Source organism: Centroberyx affinis, unplaced genomic scaffold, assembly GCF_046629955.1.
Source record: "Centroberyx affinis isolate AG114_WGS23_722 - 3 ecotype Tasmania unplaced genomic scaffold, CSIRO-AGI_Caff_v1 ptg002632l_1, whole genome shotgun sequence".
In the NCBI taxonomy this organism is placed as follows: domain Eukaryota; kingdom Metazoa; phylum Chordata; class Actinopteri; order Beryciformes; family Berycidae; genus Centroberyx; species Centroberyx affinis.
In genome coordinates, this window is record NW_027280826.1 from 117638 (window position 1) to 138841 (window position 21204).

General features: G+C 44.7%; 5 protein-coding genes across 5 annotated transcripts; 3 read left to right on the top strand and 2 right to left on the bottom strand.

Annotated features, from left to right (window-relative positions):
- Positions 1-174: 174 nt before the first annotated feature.
- On the top strand, positions 175-1928 carry LOC139657117 (RING finger protein 151-like). Its single transcript, XM_071534835.1, has 4 exons — positions 175-204; positions 895-1064; positions 1202-1298; positions 1449-1928. Exons 1-4 carry the CDS (start codon positions 202-204, stop codon positions 1917-1919), a joined length of 741 nt encoding a protein of 246 aa, XP_071390936.1. The 5' UTR covers positions 175-201; the 3' UTR covers positions 1920-1928.
- Positions 1929-2774: 846 nt separating this feature from the next.
- On the top strand, positions 2775-5400 carry rps2 (ribosomal protein S2). Its single transcript, XM_071534832.1, has 7 exons — positions 2775-2805; positions 3127-3264; positions 3414-3503; positions 4184-4291; positions 4414-4747; positions 5085-5176; positions 5272-5400. The coding sequence occupies exons 2-7, from the start codon at positions 3130-3132 to the stop codon at positions 5353-5355; spliced, it is 843 nt and encodes a 280-aa protein (XP_071390933.1). The 5' UTR covers positions 2775-2805; positions 3127-3129; the 3' UTR covers positions 5356-5400.
- A 413-nt stretch (positions 5401-5813) lies between these two features.
- Positions 5814-7818, bottom strand: ndufb10 (NADH:ubiquinone oxidoreductase subunit B10). Its single transcript, XM_071534834.1, has 4 exons — positions 7588-7818; positions 7086-7224; positions 6386-6525; positions 5814-5987 (listed from the first exon to the last, which is right to left on the bottom strand). Exons 1-4 carry the CDS (start codon positions 7733-7735, stop codon positions 5899-5901), a joined length of 516 nt encoding a protein of 171 aa, XP_071390935.1. The 5' UTR covers positions 7736-7818; the 3' UTR covers positions 5814-5898.
- A 1664-nt stretch (positions 7819-9482) lies between these two features.
- On the top strand, positions 9483-14034 carry LOC139657105 (large ribosomal subunit protein uL3-like). The gene is made up of 10 exons (XM_071534820.1): positions 9483-9501; positions 10482-10674; positions 11080-11248; positions 11362-11497; positions 12458-12644; positions 12790-12950; positions 13140-13241; positions 13404-13499; positions 13643-13762; positions 13951-14034. The coding sequence occupies exons 1-10, from the start codon at positions 9499-9501 to the stop codon at positions 14008-14010; spliced, it is 1227 nt and encodes a 408-aa protein (XP_071390921.1). The 5' UTR covers positions 9483-9498; the 3' UTR covers positions 14011-14034.
- An 826-nt stretch (positions 14035-14860) lies between these two features.
- LOC139657106 (testis-expressed protein 2-like) lies at positions 14861-20500 on the bottom strand. The gene is made up of 10 exons (XM_071534821.1): positions 20294-20500; positions 19528-19807; positions 19049-19236; positions 17972-18172; positions 17044-17143; positions 16149-16281; positions 15877-16014; positions 15496-15705; positions 15275-15395; positions 14861-15007 (listed from the first exon to the last, which is right to left on the bottom strand). The coding sequence occupies exons 1-10, from the start codon at positions 20486-20488 to the stop codon at positions 14861-14863; spliced, it is 1713 nt and encodes a 570-aa protein (XP_071390922.1). The 5' UTR covers positions 20489-20500.
- Between the last annotated feature and the right edge of the window lie 704 nt (positions 20501-21204).

Below are 21204 nucleotides of genomic sequence, written 5' to 3' on the forward strand. Positions count from 1 at the left end.
GGACAAGCTCCATAATGAACACCATTATCTCCGTGGTTTATATCGTTTAGTGCTGTCACGGTCCCTCCTTCATGTTTTGTCAGGAATGTTCATGTATGTGTTGTATTGATAATGAGGGCGTGTGTCGTGTGCTACATGACTGGGACCGATATGGAGCAGCCGGCAACAGGAATGGAAACACGGTGAGGACGGGAGATTATCATGGTGAGTTGAGAACGGCTTTTGTTTATTTAAGATGGATATACGGCTTTATTTCTCTTTTTGATAGAAAGGTGTTCGCGCTCAAATCAATATTTGAGATAGGCTACACCACCATCATTTGAACGGCTGGTAGGCTATTATTATGATTATAATTTTTGTATAATTATGCATTTTGCTTGCGCTTTGACATTATAGCCTTGTATGTAGGTTACTGCAATTTTTTATTTTAATATTTGAATTTAGTAAAGATCGACGAGGAATTAATGTCAATTATGCTTTGTACTTAAGCAACTGATATCTACTTCAAAGTTTGTTTGTTTGTTTTTGTTTTGTTTTTTGTTTAAATGATGAAAACAGAATATAAACAGAGAAACTGCGCCTGTTATTTTTTCTTTCTTTTTATAATCACGTGATCAGTCATATGACTTTCCAGAACAATTCTATTGTCATTTGTCACCTCTTGCTTTATGTTGGCAACTGTGGACGGGTTGAGGCAATTGTAGAGTCAAGGTTTACATAAGCAAAGAGAATAGTCACCTGTTGCATGAAGCTACCACAACACTACTGTGGCAACCTGGTAAAACAGATGTCAAACATGATCAAACTGTCATTTAATATTCCCTGAAAAACTATACCATAAGAATACATAAGAACAAATCTGAATAAACTATTGATATTGAACATCGTGCCCAGGCGGACCCAGACGTGTCAGCGCAGAGCGGGGGCTACGATGTGGAGCTGTTTGTGGACGCTCCGGACTACGACCTGATCTGCACCATCTGCCAGGGGGTCCTCAGGTGTCCAGTGAGAGCTGCGTGCCACCACATCTTCTGCAAGAAATGCATTTTACAGTGGCTGAAGAGGTACTGAATACGCCTCACCACAAGCACAACATGGATCAATACCACTGGATGAGAATGTGTTATAATGATACTGTATTAGATTGTTGTTAATCTCCAGTCCAAACTGAAGGAAGGACTAATGGTTATTTATCCACCAGGCAGGAGACCTGCCCCTGCTGCAGAAAGCCTGTTCACCAGAGCTTGATCTTTGTCATGTTCAAGCTGAGCAAGTCTATCGGACGCTTGAAGGTCAAGGTAGGAAACAGAAAATGGAAAAATCCAATTATGTAGGCTACATATCCAAAATATACTAAGCGTTTGTATACAAAATGCCACAGAGATAGTAAGGCAATTCTTATGATGTCTCTTATAAACGTGTATTACTTTGTATCTGGGTTCCTCCAGTGTAAGAATGAGATCCGCGGCTGTCCGGAGACCTTCCCCCTGTCGGAGCAGTACTGCCACAGCATGAGCTGCCTGTACGAGCTCATCCCCTGCCCTTACCAGGGCTGCCGGGCGCAGCTGCTCCGCAGGGACCTGGACACCCACGCCCGCCACTGCGAGCACTGGCGCCAGCCCTGCCACATGGGCTGTGGAACGGTGCTGTCCCACCGCACCCAGGCCCAGCATAACTGCTACAAGCAGCTGAGGCAGGAGTACGAGGCCAGGCAGAGGAACCACAGGGCGATTGCCGCCGCTCTGCAACGGAAGATGAGGAGGATGCAGAGCACCATGGCCCACATGAAGAGGCAGATCGGGCTGATCTGCGAGAGCCTGGAGGTGATGGATGACCTGCAGGAGGTGGAAGAGGAGGACCTTGGAGAGACCAGTGGCAGCTCCACCGGGACGCTGAGCAGCAGCAACAGCAGCTCCTGATGGACGAGCCGAGCTGCTGTTGGCTGGCCATGCTGTGTATAATTTGAACATGTGTATAATTTCTTTGAAGGTGTGTTTTTGATGATGTAGGTAGGTGTATGATTGAAATGGTTGAATTTGTAACAAGTTTGCTCCGTTGCTTTGTCTATTTTGTAAATAAAGTAATAAACATTACACTGTCATCATTGCCCTTTTTAATCTGTAGGCCTATTCAAGAGAAGAGCAGCTATTATGTAGACCATGAAGGTTTGTTGACAAGTGATGATGGATGCTCCTCAACAAACTAATGTATAGGCCTTTTGGAATAATGATGATGATGCATTCATGTTGTAATGAAATTCACAGATGACATCAAGAAAAGTAGCTCATTCGTTTTGAAAGGAAAGGTAAAACAGAGGGGCGTGAGTCAGTTTACTAGGGAGATGGCCTGTCATTGCATTTGCTACAGAAACAGTCGGTTTGAAAACTGTCAAAGAAAATGTAAACATGTTTGTGATTTGGTGTTGTAAATGTGTAAATTCATTTCCAGAGTTTTGCATCTGTTTTGATGATAAAAAAGTTTGAACTTTCACCTGAAGCTTTAGACATGGCCTGGAAAGGTGTGCATACATTGATATCTGATCAGGATAATGTATTTGTTCAGTAGCCTAATGTCTTTGCATTATGTCTATTCCAGACTCAGATATAACAATTTTTCACAATGTAGACTGATCAGTTTCTTTTCGACAACTCTGCACATATGGACCATAGACTATGGTATGAACCATAGACTCTGCCAGTAGAGGCGCTAGTTGGCTCGTTCTCTCTAAAGGAAATATCGCGATGACACTGTCTGATAAAACCGGGCGGAACTTTTCTCTGGCCTTCTTCCTGTTATACAGATCACGTAAGTGCAATACGGAATCGTTTTTCCCGACCGAAATCTTCAGTTATCTCATGCATCGCTCCGCTGAATTTGTTAAATATAGTCATAAAGTCACCGTCGAACATACTTAAGCAAAGCACTTAATATATTTATCAACACAGTGAAGTGAGATTAGCTGATAATTGGAAATATTGGAAGAATACCCTCAGCCTTGAATATGGCGGCGATGCTCGTGTCCTGTGAGATGAACGAAATGGCTAGATAGAGAACAGCTAATACCAGCTGTCTCGTCGTTAAGAGATTCAAAAATGTACTTATTTTGATCCGTTTATTGTTCTGCAGCAAATGGCGGACGACGCCGGTGGTAGAGGAGGTTTTCGCGGAGGCTTTGGTGCCGGTGGCCGTGGACGCGGTCGTGGACGCGGCAGAGGCCGTGGCAGGGGCCGCGGTGCCAGGGGCGGCAAGTCCGAGGACAAGGAAGTAAGTTTCTCCAGATGATGTTTTTTATGCTTTTGGTTTAAGATTACTCGTCAGTAAGAGGTCTGCTTGTAACGCTCTGTGAACCTGCTCTGACTCACATTTCAAAAGCGATGTAAACTGTAGGCTAATGGCGATGCTCTCTCCTCCAGTGGGTGCCAGTCACCAAGCTGGGCCGTCTTGTCAAGGACATGAAGATCAAGACCCTGGAGGAGATCTATCTGTACTCCCTGCCCATCAAGGTAAGCAGCATCTTAAGATAACCATATTAACACACTGGGCTGCTAACTGTCAAAATATTATTCTCCTAATACTTACAAAAAGGCTTATAGAAGGGGGCGTCCTGGTGACTTAGTGGCCTGGGACCTTTGTCACATGTCATTCCTCTCTCTCTCCCCTGATCTTTCCTGTCTATCTCTACTGCAAAAACTCATAATAAAGGCAAAAGTCCAGAAAAATAATCTTTAAAAGGCTGTTGCGCCCAAAGTTTAGTCAAATAATGCTAAACTGCAGGTGTGTCGATTCCAATAATGTTAAATGTAGTGGGGCTTGAATAATCCGAACACTGCTTAACACCAGGAAAGAATCCTTTTCACAGAAGGGTAGGAAAAGTTTATTCCCTTTTTTTGTTTTTCCCTTACATATGCGCTGAATATCAAGTGTAGATTTAATGTACAGACTACAAAGAAAAATATGTTTCTATTGCATATTTCAGTGACACAATGTCACTGGCACACACAACATAATATAAGAGTATACATCCCCACACCAGATGTAAATTAATAACAAATTAATAGGGACACTGACATAAGTAAAGGAAATGCAAAGTGTCATGTACCTGTGTGAGTAAGAAAAACTTAATTCTTGGGAGTTGCAGTCTAAAATTAAGTGCCTTCTGCTAATGCTTTGAATCTGTTTTCAGGAGTCTGAGATCATCGACTTCTTCTTGGGATCTGCTCTGAAAGACGAGGTGCTGAAGATCATGCCTGTCCAGAAGCAGACCAGGGCCGGTCAGCGCACCAGGTTCAAGGTGAGGTTTACTGTTGGAGCCATAATATAGACATCCTCCTGACTGTAGTGCTGATAGTCCAGATGTGACGTTGCCTGCCTCCGTTTCGCATTGTTTGTTGACATCCTGTGTCTTGTTTACAGGCCTTTGTTGCCATTGGCGACTACAATGGCCATGTGGGCCTGGGGGTGAAGTGCTCTAAGGAGGTGGCCACAGCCATCCGTGGTGCCATCATCCTGGCCAAGCTGTCCATCGTGCCCGTCAGGAGAGGCTACTGGGGTAACAAGATCGGCAAGCCCCACACCGTGCCCTGCAAGGTGACCGGTCGCTGCGGCTCTGTCCTGGTGCGTCTCATCCCCGCCCCCCGTGGTACCGGCATCGTGTCCGCCCCTGTGCCCAAGAAGCTGCTCATGATGGCTGGTATCGATGATTGCTACACTTCTGCCAGGGGCTGCACTGCCACCCTCGGCAACTTCGGTAAGATCGCGATACACATTTAAATTTGGGCATTGCCAGTGACAATTCATGGGTTAAGTGACTAACAATAGTTTACCAAACCTGTGTTGATATTGGTTGCCACCTTTTTTGTGGGATTTCTCCTCGCTCTGCTCAGCTTCACCTCTCCAGTGGTGTAGTTGTCGTTATCAGGAGAGAAAGAAATGAGTATAGTAATGCACGGCAGAAAGACTATCCTAGTGGTCTCCTCTGTTCCCCTTTTCTGTGCTCAACATTCTGTCACGGTGAGGCTGCAGCACTGGTAAATCTGGCACTCTGCTTCATCTAACATCTACTTATGTTTTGTTTCCCCCTCCAGCCAAGGCTACCTTTGATGCCATCTCCAAGACGTACAGCTACCTGACCCCTGATCTCTGGAAGGAGACTGTCTTCACCAAGTCCCCCTACCAGGTCCGTACCCAGCCTGGACCAATAACGTCTTTCACTAATTTTAAGATGAGGTGGTGTTGTATTATGAAACTAACAATTATGCATTTATTTTGCAGGAGTTCACTGACCATCTGGCCAAGACTCACACCAGGGTGTCTGTACAGAGGAACCAGGCTGCTGTCCAGGCCGCTCCCTCCTAAACTTTTGTACAGTGGATTCGTTGAATAAAACGTTCAGAAACACCACTATAAGCTGTCTTCTCTTGATTTGATGGGTGTTGTGCATAAATGTTACCTTTGCTCATGACAGAGCAGGTGTGCAGCCCATAAAGAGTCATTAAAGATTAAATGACTGTCATGGGTGAGTTCTTAGAATTAACAGTAGGGAGAGGAGAGTGCAATAAAATGAGCGTACAATAGGAATAGGGTAATGGTTTGTAATAACTTTGATTTGAGGTAAACATTTTAAAGCACTAAGTTTGCCAAAACTTAGTGCTCAGTTAAAGAACTGAAAATGCATGCTGTACATCTAGAATTTGCAAATTAAGGTTATGGGACAGCATCTAAACATTTTTAAAATGGCTACAGTGTACTGAAGTTGGCAAGAGTGGTAGGTTGAACATTTTTATGTTCAGTACAGGGTGAAAATACTACATGAACAAGACATGATTTTTCCCATAAATTTTATTTTACATTTATTACACAAGGGACAGACTTTTGAACCATATTAGAAGAGCTGTGTTCTTAAGCCTCTTGGGCCTGAGCTGCCATCATCCTTTCTTTCTGCTTCATTAGACATTTCCTTCCACTGGCATACGCTCCCAGGTCTCCATCTGGAAAGTGACAGGTCATGAATTCAACACATTTAGCAGAGGAATCGACAATTGTAATGATATCCAAGCTGAATGTTAAAACTGGCTATGAATGAAAAAGAAATCAAATACGTTTTAGATCAAATGTATGTCATTCATGTCAATGTGATTAACAGTAATTTTCTGTTGGGTGCCTACACCTGTGCAAGAATGCACATTTGAGTAGATGACAGTAGATCTTTAATTGTGGGGTTACATTACATGAGGAAAATTTCTTAACCCATCATTACCATATTCAGTCAGTACTGTGGAACATTCATAGTGTCTAAGGATTCCTGAATAGCAGCAACTAAGACCCACATTTTCTTGCTATTGCACCACACATGCTCCAGTTCCAGCCGGTCAACAGTCGTACTTACAGCGCAACTGGAAGGCGTTGGTCACCTCGTTGAACTGTCGCATTTCCTTGCCACAGTTCTGATGGTAGCTAGCTCCTTCCCTCTGCTGGCAAGCCCTCAGACGCTCCTGGACCACCTTCACTATCTCCTGGTCCACCTTACTGAGGAGTGGAGACAGCAACACAATAGGACACTATTACTCTGTAGGGATTCAGTGTTTTGCTCAAGGACACTTCAGCAGGGCCGATGCTTGCTGTCATGGGAGCTGGACAGACTCCCTACTCACCATGTCACCATGTTGCCAACAATCAGGGGGTAACAGGACAATGTAACCTGACAGATGTATGACTTTAATATCAATAATATCCTTATGATGTTGTATGCATTTTTCTGCCCACCTTTGTCTTATATTGAAAGTCTTCCCCACGACAACCAAAAATCTTGAACACTTGATAGAGCACTCAATAAAATTAATTAGTTAACTGGTTATTACATAAAATAGTGTTACATGAAAGATGCTTAGTTGTGGCATATATTTCACTAAAGCACAATACAAACTAACTAACTCAATTGGACCAGGCGTGCTCGTGCTAGAATGGACCTTGCAGCAGACCTTGGGGCTCCAGGAGGCCACATGGAGACAAGAAAGCACCAGCTACTTGCATCTAGTTGCAATTCACCATTACACAAAAGAAGAATAAGAATAAGAATAGCTACTTACAAGTCTCTCCTCCATTGCATCTCTGCCTCATAGTAACAGAGGTAGTCTCCCTCCTCGCACTCCGTCAGATCAGCAACACGGCGGAACTTCTGGTGGTAGTAGACGGACTTGTTGTTAGCCCGGATGCTGTCAACAACACCTGGATGAGGAGGGAGACACCGTTCAGTGGCATAAGGCTTGTCAGCCTTTGTTAACTACGCTTAGGCCACCTGGATTGTGTTGTTGCTGCTGCTTCTGCATGACTTGAAGTTCAGAGTTGTAACGATAACCTGGCAGAACGAATGGATGATGCTAACCCAAGCTAGCTAACGTTAGCTATACAATGTAGCCTAGCATGCCTACGTACGTTAAATCTATTGTCACATGAATGAGTAATCAATGCATGTTGTAATATTATTGTGCAAGTAACAGCGACAGTACCGTTAACAACTCAAGATATGGTAATGTCAACAATGCTAGCAACTGTTATTAGCTGTGTTGTTGTGCTATCCTGTTAGCCCACCTCTGAATGTGGTGACAGGGAGGTCCACGGAGTAGTAGAAGAGTTTAGACACGATCAGGGCTGGATTTGGCAGTGCTGTCTGTTTATCCGCAACTGGGGTCTGACGAGGAGGCTCTGGATATGCATCTTTATCGTAGTCTGCAGGCATTTTGCCTTATTTTGATGAAGACCCACAAAAATCCTACAATTCGACCTCGACTACTCTCCTTTCGAGGTAGCGCATGCGTAGAAGACTTAACATGGCGAATTAGAGGTCAACTGATTTTAATAATTTATTATGGTTTTATGTTACTCTGTCATAATTTAGAATTATCGTACTGCGAAGAATATTATTTTTTAATGAGTAGCATTAGCCCACGACTGATTTGTGATCTCCTTTCTTTCTCCTTTTTTTTTTTTTTTTTACATAAAGGTCGAAGGTAAAAGGTCACGGTTGGAGCTGTTGTACCATGGGAACTCAGTAGGTGGAGGTGTAGAGCTGATAACCATCAGTCATCAAGAACAGAACTAGAACAAACCTTGATAAGAACTTGGAAGCACAGTACAAACACTAGTGACAGCCAAATGCCGATTTTCTTTTACTGTGATGTTCAATGGGGGAAACTGGACAAAGATTAAGAGATAGCTACACAAACTTCCACAACACTGACTGTACGGATTTTTGTTGCTGAGAATGCAATGCCATAATTCCCAACGGGCATAATGGGAGCCCATAGTGCCACCTTTGGCTATGTGTGGGACACAGTATGTTTACTGTTTACAGCATTGGAACAGAAACCTGAAAACTGGTCTCCAGATATTATTGTTATAAATTTATAACACTACTTATATTATTATTCTACATTTGACTTGGTGAGTAATACAAAGAAACCCATGACCATGCTGCCCCAGTACCAATATTTACCAATTGACAAGAAGTTTTCGTTGCATATTATTTAGTGGGGGAAATCCTACCCTGCTGAGTATATTGACCAGGGCAGTAGATTATCCAAAGAGAGTGTCACTAGTCACCAGTGACCAGAATGCTGCTGATTTGATCCTCATTACTGACAGATGGGTTAGGGTTCCAGCTGTGAGATGGCTGGTAGTACATGTATGGTGCCCACCAACACTGCTGAAATACCCTTGAGCAAGGTACTGAGCCCCAAACTGCTCCAGTTTGTAGGAAAACCTGCACTCTGATAATCTTCATCTTTTTAACCTTCATAAAGGTTTGTGCAGGCCAGGTGTTAGCCTGCATACATTCAGTCATCCTGCATAAGAATGTAGCCTACTTAGTTGTATGTGGCAGGACACAATTTAATCAAAAACAAATTACCTTTCACTATAGATGCAACTTTACTAGCGCTGGTCTAATAATCTTGGTGTTGCAATTCTTCAAGTGCTTGAGTGTGTGACTATTGAGGAATACAAGGAAAGGCTATTTTGTCAATTAGGATTGCAGCCTTTTGCTGGCATTATCACATTTGGAACATTTTAATTGGATGAGTAATGTCAAGTGATATCATAGCCTAGATATTGGTCATGCTAGATTCTTGGTTTCAGCAACTACTGTAAATCTAGAAAAGTAACCACCTCCCACAGTTTGTGGATTTAATTTCAAATAATTGCATGCATGCAGGTGCAAATAACACTCTTTCTTTCTTTCTTTCTCTCTCTCTGCCCCCCTCCCTACAGATGGTTCCTCTTCACTGGGCCTCCCCACCACCCAAGACCCATGGGTGCACCCTCTTCCCTCCTCCTCCCATCTTCTCCTGTCAGGACTTGGCAGCAATTGCCTTATTTGAAAGTGAATACGGCTCCTTAACTGTGCCAGCCACCAAATTAGAGTCGTACCATCTTAAGTATGACCCTTACATCAGCACTTGTTCCTCTCTCTTTCTGTCCCTCGCCTGGACGGCGCACACAGACATGGTCAGTGCTCCTCCTGTTTTTGCCTCTTTTCTCCTCTAAAGGATACGTCGGTGTCCAGTTTTGTCTGTCTTTGCCTTCTATATGTGTGCATGTGTGTGTGGTTTATGTCTGTGTTTGGTCATTTGGGATTTGTAAGGGTAGATGAAGTGGGTTGGGCAGTTATCTTGTCATGGCTGCCTTGACCACGTGAAATGCTGAAATGGCGACTACTTTTTTGTGCACCATCCCAACTTCAGAGTTTTCTTCTCCTTCGTTGTTTGGCCCGGACTGGATAATCTTCCAGCTATTTCTTTCTGAATCATAAGACGCTGAAGCCCTATGTTTTTAGAAATCCAAACTGAAAATACAAACACCTGTCCTGCTCTAAAGGCAACAGGTCTGAAGCCTAAGGACTTGATTACATGATATCCTTTTGACATTCTGTTCCATGTTTAGTATCACAAGTTTGGAAGACCCTTATCATTAGAGCATTTGAATGTGTGAACTGAAAGAGTAAACTCTACAACGTGAGTCACCAAACACAGTTGTTGACCAAGGTTGACCACAACATATGCCATTTCTTATTCATCTACAACAAGTGATTTGATATCTTTGGACTGTCTTGAGTGTAGGCAATGACTAACTTCCTTCTGAGTGACTTAATCGTTATTCCACAAGTACCTCTTCAGTGTGATAGACAGTGAAGGCATGCAGCCACATGCCCACTGGTGGCGGTGCCATTAAGCACACAGTGATGACTATTTAATATTCACAATATACTGCCACCAGCACTCTTTCTGGCATCTTGTAGATGGCATGATGCCAGACTAACATATGTGGCATAAACACACTGTGGGTACACAGGATCAGCAAATGGATGAATAGCTGGCTGGATGGTGTGGAGGGATGTACAGTTTAAAGTTTGGGTTAGATTTTCACGGGGGTGTCCGAGTGGCATGTTCAAGTTTATTGTCCCTGTGTGTGGGCTGTCTCCCTTCCAGTCTCATCGTAAATTCCATGCCCCCCGCCACGGGCACATGGGGTTCCTGCCCCACAAGCGTAGCAAGAAGCACAAGGGGAAGGTGCGTTCCTGGCCCAAGGATGACCCCAGCCAACCCGTCCACCTCACTGCCTTCCTGGGATACAAGGCGGGCATGACCCACACCCTCAGGGAAATGCACCGCACTGGCCTCAGTATGTACCGCTGGACCGGGTGTCATGGTTGCACGAGAGGGTTGGAATGAACATTTTCTTTGTGTGGTGCTTACTGTTTTATGTGTCAGCCTTGTAGTTGGTAGGAATGTTTAAAACCCACAGCGTTCTGCGCACATTTCATGCACCTTAGCTTGTGAAACTACCAATATGAACCATTTTTACATTGTTATAAGATGCAAAGGCTCATACCATATATTTACTATGTTGGGGGTTCAAACCCAGCCCACAACCTATGTTGCATGTCATCCCCTCTCTCTCCTGTATCTTTCTTGCCTCTCTCTACGCAATATCTACACTTACAAAATGCTGAGGACTCTTTTTTCTGGGACGTGTCTTTACTGAGTATTGACAGATCAATAACAATTGTCCATGTTTCTCCAACAGAGCAATCAAAGCGAGAGGAGGTGGAGGCGGTCACTATCATTGACACGCCCCCAGTCATTGTGGTGGGGATTGTGGGATACATTCACACTGTCCGTGGCTTGCGTTCCCTCAAGACCATCTTTGCCGAGCATCTGAGTGACGAGTGCAAGCGCAGATTCTACAAAAACTGGTGTGGGCTTGTGATTGTGCATTGATACGTATCCCATGTACAGCAAATTCATCACACACTTGTTGCCTTGTTGACACTGTTGTTTCCCATATCTAAATCTTTTTGTGTTTCAGGTACAAGAGCAAGAAGAAGGCCTTCACCAAGTACAGTAAGAAATGGCAGGATGAGAATGGCAAGAAGCAGCTGGACAAGGATTTTGCTCTGATGAAGAAATACTGTTCAATCATCAGGGTTATTGTTCACTCCCAGGTAAGCTAGCATTTCTTGCACTGTACAGTACAGTGTTCAGAGTGACAAACTACTTACACTAACCATACTTTACCGCTAAGCCTTACATCCTAACCGTTTAAAGTCACATTGAAAGGACAGTATGATACTAGCATGTGATTTATTTTTCTCATCTAACTTTCAGAAAGGTAATGCAACAATTGTCTCAGCCTGTTCTAGCTCGATATTATTATTATTGGTTAGTCGGCATTGACTGACAAGCCAAATATACCCCGCCCATCTCCCGTCCCATAAAACCACCCCTGCAAAAGGCCAGAGGTGGCAGAGTTATCCACCTGATGCAACGGAAAGAAAAGCATCCCCTCTCTTATCTCTTGGACGCCAAGTTCTAAACAACTTTGACGGTGACTCTCTTCTCTCTGTGTGTGAGGAGTGTGGCGTTTCAAATGGCAGTTTAAAAATAATCCTCACGGCAGAACCTGACTGCTCACTCAAACTCTGCCCAGGGGTAAACCTTTATGTTGGCAGTAAACACTATTAAAATCAGTTAAACACTATTAAAATTAGTCTAACAACATTACTAAGATCATGTCTTGCTCTGTGCAGGTGTTAGTTTTAGCAGTGGGAGTTAGATGAAGATGTACTTTTAAATAGAGCTGTGGTACATAATATTATTACTGAGAGAATTATAAGATGATCTCATGCTGAGTCATGAAAAGACAGGGCTGGGGGACACATTATAACCATAGGTTCAGAGCCAATCTTGAATATTGGCTGTGAGGCAAAAATTCAAAGAGGGCCAATTTACAGCGAAAGGGCCCTGAAATGACTGCACTTTACTTCCATCTGTGTCTGTACCTGACTTTTCAATCTCAGTAACCCAGAACAATGTGGCTTTTCTAGACTTCTGGACCTCTGTTAATTATTGATTACTGGCTTCACTGGTCTCTGTTCTCCATTTCTCCTTCCTCTCCCCTCCAGATGCGTCTGCTGCCCATCAAGCAGAAGAAGGCCCACATCATGGAGGTGCAGCTGAACGGGGGCAGCATCTCGGACAAGGTGGACTGGGCGAAGGAGCGCCTGGAGCAGGCTGTGCCCGTCTCTGCTGTCTTCTACCAGGATGAGATGATCGACGTCATCGGGGTCAGCAGAGGCCATGGCTTCAAAGGTAGGACTGGTTGAGCTGGTTGAACATGCATTTGTCCGGGGGCATCTCAGTCCAAGGACTTGTGTACTTATACCTTATCCATACTTGGATCTATGAATACATCACCCAATCAGTCAATTCAACCCTTTGCCCTTTATGCTGCTAGGTGTGACAAGCCGCTGGCACACCAAGAAGCTCCCCAGGAAGACCCACAAGGGTCTGCGGAAGGTGGCCTGTATCGGAGCCTGGCATCCGGCCCGTGTGGGGTACACCATTGCCCGTGCTGGTCAGAAGGGCTATCACCACCGTACTGAGCTCAACAAGAAGGTTAGCTACACGCTGGTCAAGTTCACCCACTTAGGCTCTAGCTTGCATCTTGTTAGTTGAACACACTCAATCACTTTTCTGAAAGATGCTCTTCAAACTTGTTGAAACTTCTCCCTAAAATAAGTATATATTGCTCATTCTGGATTCTGAAAATATATAAAGTATTATTTTGAACACTTGTGTCCCCAGGTCTACCGTATTGGTAAGGGGGTCCACATCCAGGATGGAAAGGTGATCCGTAACAATGCCTCCACTAACTACGACACCAGCCAGAAGACCATTACCCCCATGGTACTCCAGTCTTTCTAGAACAAAATGCTAATAGGCACCAAATAAAGGAACAAATTGATTATCTAGCAAATGAAAAATTTTCCTGAATACTTATTCATCATTCATCTTCCATTCCTGTTTTTCTCTTTCCACCCTCTTTTTGACCGGGTGCGGTGCCTGCAGGGAGGCTTCCCTCACTATGGTGATGTGAATAATGACTTTTTGATGTTGAAAGGCTGCGTGGTCGGCCCCAAGAAACGTGTCCTCACCCTCAGAAAGGTACAGTGTGATTTGGAATCTCACTGGTAAATGAACAACAATTCCTTATATGTACTCCATTGCACTTTACTGACTTGCCAAGTTAAAAAAAAAAAAGGTTGCAGGAACCATATGTGTGCATCTTTGTATGTTCCTCCTCCCAGTCTCTGCTGGTGCACACATCTCGCAAATCCAAGGAGGAGATTGAACTCAAGTTCATCGACACCACCTCCAAATTTGGTCACGGTCGCTTCCAGACCGCTCAGGAGAAGAGGGCGTTTATGGTGAGTGCGAGAACATTAGTGTTTCTGTGTGTGTGTGCACACAGCTATTAGGGGCATGTCAGCTTGAGTGAGTAATGTCTACCTCAGGGATCTATTTTTCTGTGTCTCCTATGTTGACTTGATCCCTGCTCAGGGGTTGTGAACTATTTTGACCTCTGCCTCCTTTAACTCCTTTGGTTTACCTGCAGGGGCCACTGAAGAAGGATGCCATGAAGACACTGCCAGAGCCTCTGCCAGAGGAGGCCTAACAGAGTGGATCACACACTTCTCACACACAACAATAAAATTGTGTTTCCAATATAGTGTGTAGTTTGTCCATGTAAATTAGCTTTGCTTGTGTCTAAGTAGCTGAGAGAAAAGCATTATTGTGCAAATGAGTTTTATCTGCGTATGTAGAAATCCAAGTACATATTTGATACATATCTTTCATCTATTTGTATGCAGTTGAAGTTCATTTCTTAAAATCAATTCAAAGCATTAAACAGTTATTTATTGTTCACTGATAAATCCATAAGGACATTTACACAGTCCAAAAATGACATGCACCAAGACAGCTTGGTTTAACAGAAGTCAAGTACAACACTGAGAACAATTCATCACCATCTCCATGTTTTTCACAGATTCTAGACTGTTCAAGCAGCAACTTTTCAAAACAGAAGTCATCAACAGCGCCCTTTTCTTACATGCGCAGTGAGATGTCATCTTTACGATGACATCTCCAAGAGTTCCAGTAGTTCACTCCACCCTTGCATCTTTTAAACAGAGTTTACATAAAATGAAAAGTTCCTTCTTGAAAACACAGTTAAAATAATGTGCTTTCACCAATGTCTTTTGTGGAGTTCACTGCTCTTCAACAGTAGGGGGCACTACAACATCAGTCTCACAGATCCCAGGTCAGTGCTGCTCTGTGTGCCACCCTATCTTACATGTACCACCTGTGGGCATCTACCCTCTGCTGGTTATGATGAACACACACAGGGGGAACACCGAGCCGGTGCCAAGCTGCAACAGCATAAGAATCCATTATGGATCCATGCCAGTAGCCACATGATGACTATGTTACATCAAGGTAATTCCATCTGAAGCCTCAGGGGGGCACTACTCTGACAGGTACTCCTGGGACTCCACTGAGGACTGGCGGGATGAGGAATGAGCAGGAGAGTGGTGGGACGGAGGCGGGTTGTCCAGACCAGAAGTCATCAGGGGCAGATAGAGATCATCCATGTTGGGCATGACAAACACTTTCTGTTGAGGAGGAAAGGACAACAAAACCATGCTTAATAGTGAGTCAGTCTGCGCAAACAACAATGGTTAAGTCTCCCTGTCTTCTGTAAAAGGTAAAATGTGAATTGTATTTCACACGCTTCTTCATACTGTCAAAATGTATACAGTAAAATGTACATACAATTTTTTTAAAAATACAGTATTTCAGTATAGCATTGTGCTATATTAGGTGAAGGATGGGAGAGACGGACAGAGAGACAGACAGACAGACTTGCTGATGGGACTGACCTGGAACTCGCACTGCAGTTTCTTCTCGATCCACTCGGTGACGTGGGTCAGGGTGACCTCCCTCTCCCCCAGCATTGGGCGCACACGGAGGTCTAACCTGGGGGGCACCCGGAAACTGTACCTGGGAGGGCAGAAAGAAAGAAAGAAAGAAGATCTGACAACAGTACATACTGAAAATGTGGCACGAGGTGACTCAGGGAACAAGGAAACTCGGTCAGTACCATATCCGGTCAGTAGGGGGAGGAGGGATGTTGATGGCCAGAGTTCCGGACAGTTCTAGAACCTCCACAGAGAGCATCAGAGGCATGTTGGACACCTCAGCTATCTTCTTCTTGATGTACTCGTTCTCCGTGGCCTTCTGGAAGTACTTGGACTTGGCTATCTTGTCCACAAATCGCAGGATCTTCCTACTTGTGCTGCCACCAGCGTGCCTGGGTCAAGAAAAGGACACAGTGGCACATATTGAACTGTCTGAACTGGAAGTGGTGCGACAGACGTGAGTGACAGGCATGAAATATATTGTGTTTATTGTGTATTCTCAGCTGTGTCTTGCACTTCATACTCTGCACCAGGCTTAAAGTAGGAAAAGCTATTGAATTTACCCATCAGCCCCTACTGGTGTGCTTTTATCTCCTGGAGATCCCTGGGGCTCGGTGGGAGGGACTTCCTCTTCATCAGATGACGCTGCACTGGATGACTCCTCATCACTATCAGCCAGTATGCACAGCCTGGGTTTAGAGCTGAAAAACACACCAGTGGTACCTCTTAATGCAAACTACTAAGCTTAGAAAACACTTTCCTCTTCATGTACACACCTTCCCCCCATCTCCTTTTAAACAAGTAAACAGGAACAAGAGACAGAGACGGGTCTTACCCTATTTGGAGGGTCTCTGGAACGCTGTGGGCCTCGGCTCCACCCTCTTTGCCAAGCTTACACAGGTTCATCTTAGTCTCCAGGGTCATCTGAAGGCAGCCGGTGTACACCACCTCCAGCTCCAGCCACAGGCCTTGCAGGGGGAATGGAGGATGGGGCGGAGTTAGGGAAGGAATGATAAGGACATAGAGAAGGAGGAAGAGAGAGAGACAGAGAGAACAGAACAGTTGTAACTCTTCATAGTCATTGAAGGATCCAGGTAAGATTTTAGACAGGTAGAATGTGGGTTGGAGAAGAACCTTTTGGCAAAGTGTTTTTGTCATGTACTTTGACCCAAAGCCTGAGTTAGGAGGCTGAGCCAATATCTCTACTTGATTTGGCCTGGCACTATGTTGTCACAGATTTGGAGATTAGACCAATAGAAGATAGCAATGCGCTCTGGCATGCTATTGTGGGTTGAGCTAAGTCAAGGCTAAGAGGATTGCTAATCGCCTAGGCAGGAAACAATGGAAAGGTTTTAGGGCGGCCATGACAAGCTCTATAATGATACAAATGAGATCATGGCCTGAGCTGACTGCAGAAACTGAGTGTTAACTCCAAGTGTTTGTGCGTATGTGTGTGTGTGAGAGAGAGACAGAGAGAGAGAGAAGTGGGCCAGATGAACGGGACATTACATGAATTCACAATACGTGGATTACAATGAGACTGTTAGCTAAATTTTTACCGCGGACCTCTCTGCATGTGTGGTATAAGTGTTTTAGAAAAGGGCAGTTAGGGATGATCATGATTTAACATCTTTCATCAAAAGAACAAGGGCACGTATGGATGGGTACACACCCAATGCCCCACACACACACACACACACACACACACACACACACACGCACACGCACACCTCTGCGGTCCAGCGAAGGTTTGGAGGTGCTGAGGACCTGGGGTAGACAGGTGCCCATGTCCAGATCAGCCAGGGTCAGCTCATTCATGAAGTATGGCAACTACAATGAGACAAACTGCACTGTTAAATAGTGAGCAGGCAGCTTATATGTCACACATAAATACTTCCAAAAATAAATGAGAGGCTCCACTGAGGTAGCTCATTACCTCAACAAATGAGCAAGCAAGGGAACCCTGCAGTGAGTATATGTGTGTGTGTGTGTGTGTGTGTGTGTGTGTGTGTGTGTGTGTGTGAAAGAGACATGAGCAAGAGAGAGAGAGAGAGAGAGAGAGAGAGAGAGAGAGAGAGAGAGAGAGGAGTAAAAGGGATGGTGTGTGTGTCAAAGAGGAGAGCGGGAGATGAGTAATGGGATGCTGCGGTGCATTGAGTGCTCCTCTCCTCTCCTCCCTCTGGAACCAGAGGGAGTGCATCATCAGCAGACTCTGTCTCACACACACTATACACACATACACACACACATGCACCCAGAGAAGATAGCTGCAGTGTTGATGGGCCCAATGTCATGTCATTTGTCATTTGACCTTGTACAGAGAACCATGACTGATGCATGCTCATGTTGACCAACAGGTCAAATCCCAGCAACACCCCAGTAAGACTGGATGAGGAAAATTATGTTTTAAATAGGGCTTGGTGTATATACTCAGTGTTGCCTGCTCTACATATATATACAGTATATAAGATATATAAGATATCCATGTGATTGTGGTTTCACAAAATGATTGATAGCAGAAGAAATTATATGACATTTTTGCTGCATAGGCTGCATATATCAAAACACTATCCACTACATTCACTCCAACTCATCAGTTCCATCCATCAATCCATCCATCTATCCATCTGTTCCTTCCACATCCTCACTCAGCCTCACCCTGATCTTGGTGAGTTTCTTCTGGATCTTGTGTGCCACCTGGTCGGTCCAGTACTTCTCCCGGAGGAAGTCCCAGAAGATCCTGCCCACCAGGGAGTTGACCCAGGCGGGCTGGCCCTCCGCGGAGCATCCCCCTACCCCAGACTCCGCCCCGGGCTCAGCTCCAGCTCGACCTCCAGAGCCACACTCTTCACTAGGGATCTGCATGGGAGACAGGGAACAACAGAGAATGACGTATGGGAAAAAAATGGGTCCAAGGAAAAAGTTATATTTTTCCCTGGAACCGAGATGCAAGATTCAAGTTTTTTGCCATATCAACCAGGTTTTTGTGAATTTGTCTCTGTGTGCTCAGGATAGATAAAAGAGAGACATACAAACCCATACAATACCCATTGCTATATAAAACTGTCTCAGAATAAGTGCTATGATAAAATTGAAAAGTCTTGGACCTGCTAGCCCTTATCTAATCTATCCTCTTAACCCATTCTACCAACCATTAACCACTGAGGCTGACTCTCATACTGATTCTGCATCAGCATCTACCTCTGCTAAACTTTAGGACAGACTGTCTCTTTGCGGGGTGTCAATCCCAAACTAGCCAAACTAGGGTTAGCAACTCAGTCAGTTATGCTGCAGATGCGCCGCAGTCTGTTCCTATAAATACCTTCCCAGCCAGGTGATATCTGATATTTCTGCACATTGACATTTGGAGCATTTGGTCCAGTCAGCATGGATGCGTTTGGCTGAGCCAGCATCCTGGACAAGCCCAGCCTCAGTGCAGAACAGAACAGTGGAACAGTAGCTGTTATTGACTGGCTTTGATCAATGGGAGTCATGTAGAAGATTAGCACAACATCCAAAGGGCAAGTATAGCAGAGACAAAGTTCTGATTTCCGTTGACGGTGGGCAGGGCCGGTGCCAACGGAACCTGAGACACCAAGGTGGAAAGTTAAAATAGGATGTAATGCATGGTTTGTCATGTTATCGATTTACAACCTGCAGTAAAGTGATGCTAGATCTGATGCTAGATCTGAAAAAAAATTGACACATAATATGTAGTCAATGCTTTTCACTCACCCTCTTTTGGGTTGTGGGGCTTCCCTGGTCACTGTCGCAGGGGCTGGGGGTGGGATTGTCACTCTCTGAGCCAATCAGATGAGTCATGTAGGTGCTGTACTCCAACAGCACCCTTGCTTTTATAGCCCCTGGCAAGTCGCGCAGCTCCTCCACACTTCCTTTAACAGCATCCGCACCACATAGGGCGTCTTAGTGATAAGAGAGATGATGGACATGGGCAGAGATGGAAAAGCAAGAAGAAAGAGTTGGTAAATATAACACAAAGTGAGACACATTGAAAAATTCTGCATCAGCATCTATCTGTCCTATATACCAGAAGAATGAGCGATAGAAATAGAAAGATCAATTCAACAGTGACTATATGCAAGTTTAAAACAATAAACTAATAAAGAACAATAAACTTTCCAGTCTACTGTATAAATATCTATGTCAACCAGCTCAACCCCTCCACATCAGCAGGGGGCAGCACTTCTTCTTACCCATCTTGGACTCCTCCCTGCTCAGACTGCTCTTGGCTCCAGCCCTAGAGGCGGACAAGAAGTGCTGGAACCACTCCTCCTTCTCTCTTCCTGTACGGCCAAACAGGTAGAGAGTGACAGGGAGCTGTGGGTCCAGGGTGGTCTGTCTCTCCGTCCTCTCCTCGTCCTCCCCTTCGATCAGGCTCTCCTCCCCCACCTCCCCCTCAGCCAGGATGATGCAGATGGGGTACTTCTTGTTCCACACCCTCTTACGGGCCAGCACAGGAGGCAACAGAGACACCTGGGATGAAAAATGAACAAAGAAGAATGATGAGGAATAAGTGTCATTTTGATTGGAGTGTCATTTTCTAGTATGTTCTCTTTACAAAACATGAAGAACAGAGGCTGGCAGGCGGAACTCCTGTTGACAGTTCACCATCGCCATAGACACCCATCCTTTTTTCAGCACTCCCCACAGTGGTTAGATTGAGTGTAAGCATTATTATTGTTGTTCTGTTAGTGGAAGCTACTCTACTCTGCCTCAATGTATGTCTGGGAGAGCAGCCAGGTCAAGCTTATCCTGAGCATCATCACCTCAGTCGTAATCCTTCTGGTCTTTCACCTCCGTGTTAGATGACAAAGTGGGTGCAGAGAGATGAGAGTGGAGAGTTCAGGTGAGAGGTCACCTTGCCTCTCCCTTTTGCTCCCCTGCGTAGTGACGTGCACGCTCTTCTGGGACCCATAGACATGTGTGTGTGTGTGTGCGTGTGTTTGCGGGCACACTGACCTTACAGTTAGCCAGCTGGTAGGTGCGTGAGCGCACAAACACGGCCTCATGGGGTGTCTCGTCGAAAGCTGCCCGCCGGGGGATGTTGGCACGTGGGTATGCCAGGCGCAGCCGGCTGCCCTCCAGGGTGGCATAGACAGAGAGTGTGACGGAGGGGTGGTACGTCTCTGGGTCGTAGCTGTGCATCTCGTTCATCCACCCCTGCAAGAGAGATCATGAATGCATTTAGTGCAATAGGATCAAATTATTGCAAACAGCAACACAGTGTTTGGTTGCTGCAGTTGGGGCCATTTCACAGTTAGCTATTAACACTGTGCTTGAGAAATATCTCCCTTGAACAATAGTCATGATACTTGACATTTTGATTTCAGAATTGTACTATATTGATAACTGTATTGTGGCTATATTTAGGTGCACTTGTCATTAGTTGCAAAAATATCTTCTCCATTCAACACCTATCACCATACTTTGCATCTCCTTTGTGTGACCCACACACTTAACTGACTGAATGTCAATATCATAACATCACCTGTATGGAACATATTATAGCACATACTAGCCAGTCTAGCAAACAATATGCTAGCAAAGACTCTACTCCAGCAAATGAAATCATCAGTGAGCAGTGCAAACGGCTCTGCGGGAGGTGAAACATGAGACATGGCAGAATACATCTGTCTCATTTAACACTGTGGACTTGTCTTTGAAACGGCCCACAGCCTGCCTTGTTTGAACTTGCTAACACTGCGTTTACTGAGGCGGCCAACCTCACTCTCAGCAGAGCTGTCGAGAAGTGCTATGAGAAAGCTATTATCAGAATAATCCACTTTCAAGGTGCTTAACCTACTGTGCTTACGGGTAGTTTTATACAGTAAATACCTCAATATTAATCCAGCAATCACTACTGAGAAAAG

Coding starts and splice junctions, on each gene's coding strand:
- rps2 (XM_071534832.1), top strand. CDS start 3,130: ATGGCGGACGACGCCGGTGGTAGAGGAGGTTTTCGCGGAGGCTTTGGT. Junction 3,265..3,413: donor GCAAGTCCGAGGACAAGGAA/GTAAGTTTCTCC, acceptor TCTCTCCTCCAG/TGGGTGCCAGTCACCAAGCT. Junction 3,504..4,183: donor TGTACTCCCTGCCCATCAAG/GTAAGCAGCATC, acceptor ATCTGTTTTCAG/GAGTCTGAGATCATCGACTT.
- ndufb10 (XM_071534834.1), bottom strand. CDS start 7,735: ATGCCTGCAGACTACGATAAAGATGCATATCCAGAGCCTCCTCGTCAG. Junction 7,225..7,587: donor CCCTGTCACCACATTCAGAG/GTGGGCTAACAG, acceptor CTCCTCATCCAG/GTGTTGTTGACAGCATCCGG. Junction 5,988..6,385: donor CAACGCCTTCCAGTTGCGCT/GTAAGTACGACT, acceptor GTCACTTTCCAG/ATGGAGACCTGGGAGCGTAT.
- LOC139657105 (XM_071534820.1), top strand. Junction 11,498..12,457: donor GGGTTATTGTTCACTCCCAG/GTAAGCTAGCAT, acceptor TCTCCCCTCCAG/ATGCGTCTGCTGCCCATCAA. Junction 13,242..13,403: donor AGAAGACCATTACCCCCATG/GTACTCCAGTCT, acceptor CGGTGCCTGCAG/GGAGGCTTCCCTCACTATGG.
- LOC139657106 (XM_071534821.1), bottom strand. CDS start 20,488: ATGAACGAGATGCACAGCTACGACCCAGAGACGTACCACCCCTCCGTC. Junction 16,015..16,148: donor CCAGAGACCCTCCAAATAGG/GTAAGACCCGTC, acceptor TGTGTTTTTCAG/CTCTAAACCCAGGCTGTGCA. Junction 15,396..15,495: donor CCCCCTACTGACCGGATATG/GTACTGACCGAG, acceptor CTGCCCTCCCAG/GTACAGTTTCCGGGTGCCCC.
- LOC139657117 (XM_071534835.1), top strand. Junction 1,065..1,201: donor ATTTTACAGTGGCTGAAGAG/GTACTGAATACG, acceptor TTTATCCACCAG/GCAGGAGACCTGCCCCTGCT. Junction 1,299..1,448: donor TCGGACGCTTGAAGGTCAAG/GTAGGAAACAGA, acceptor GGGTTCCTCCAG/TGTAAGAATGAGATCCGCGG.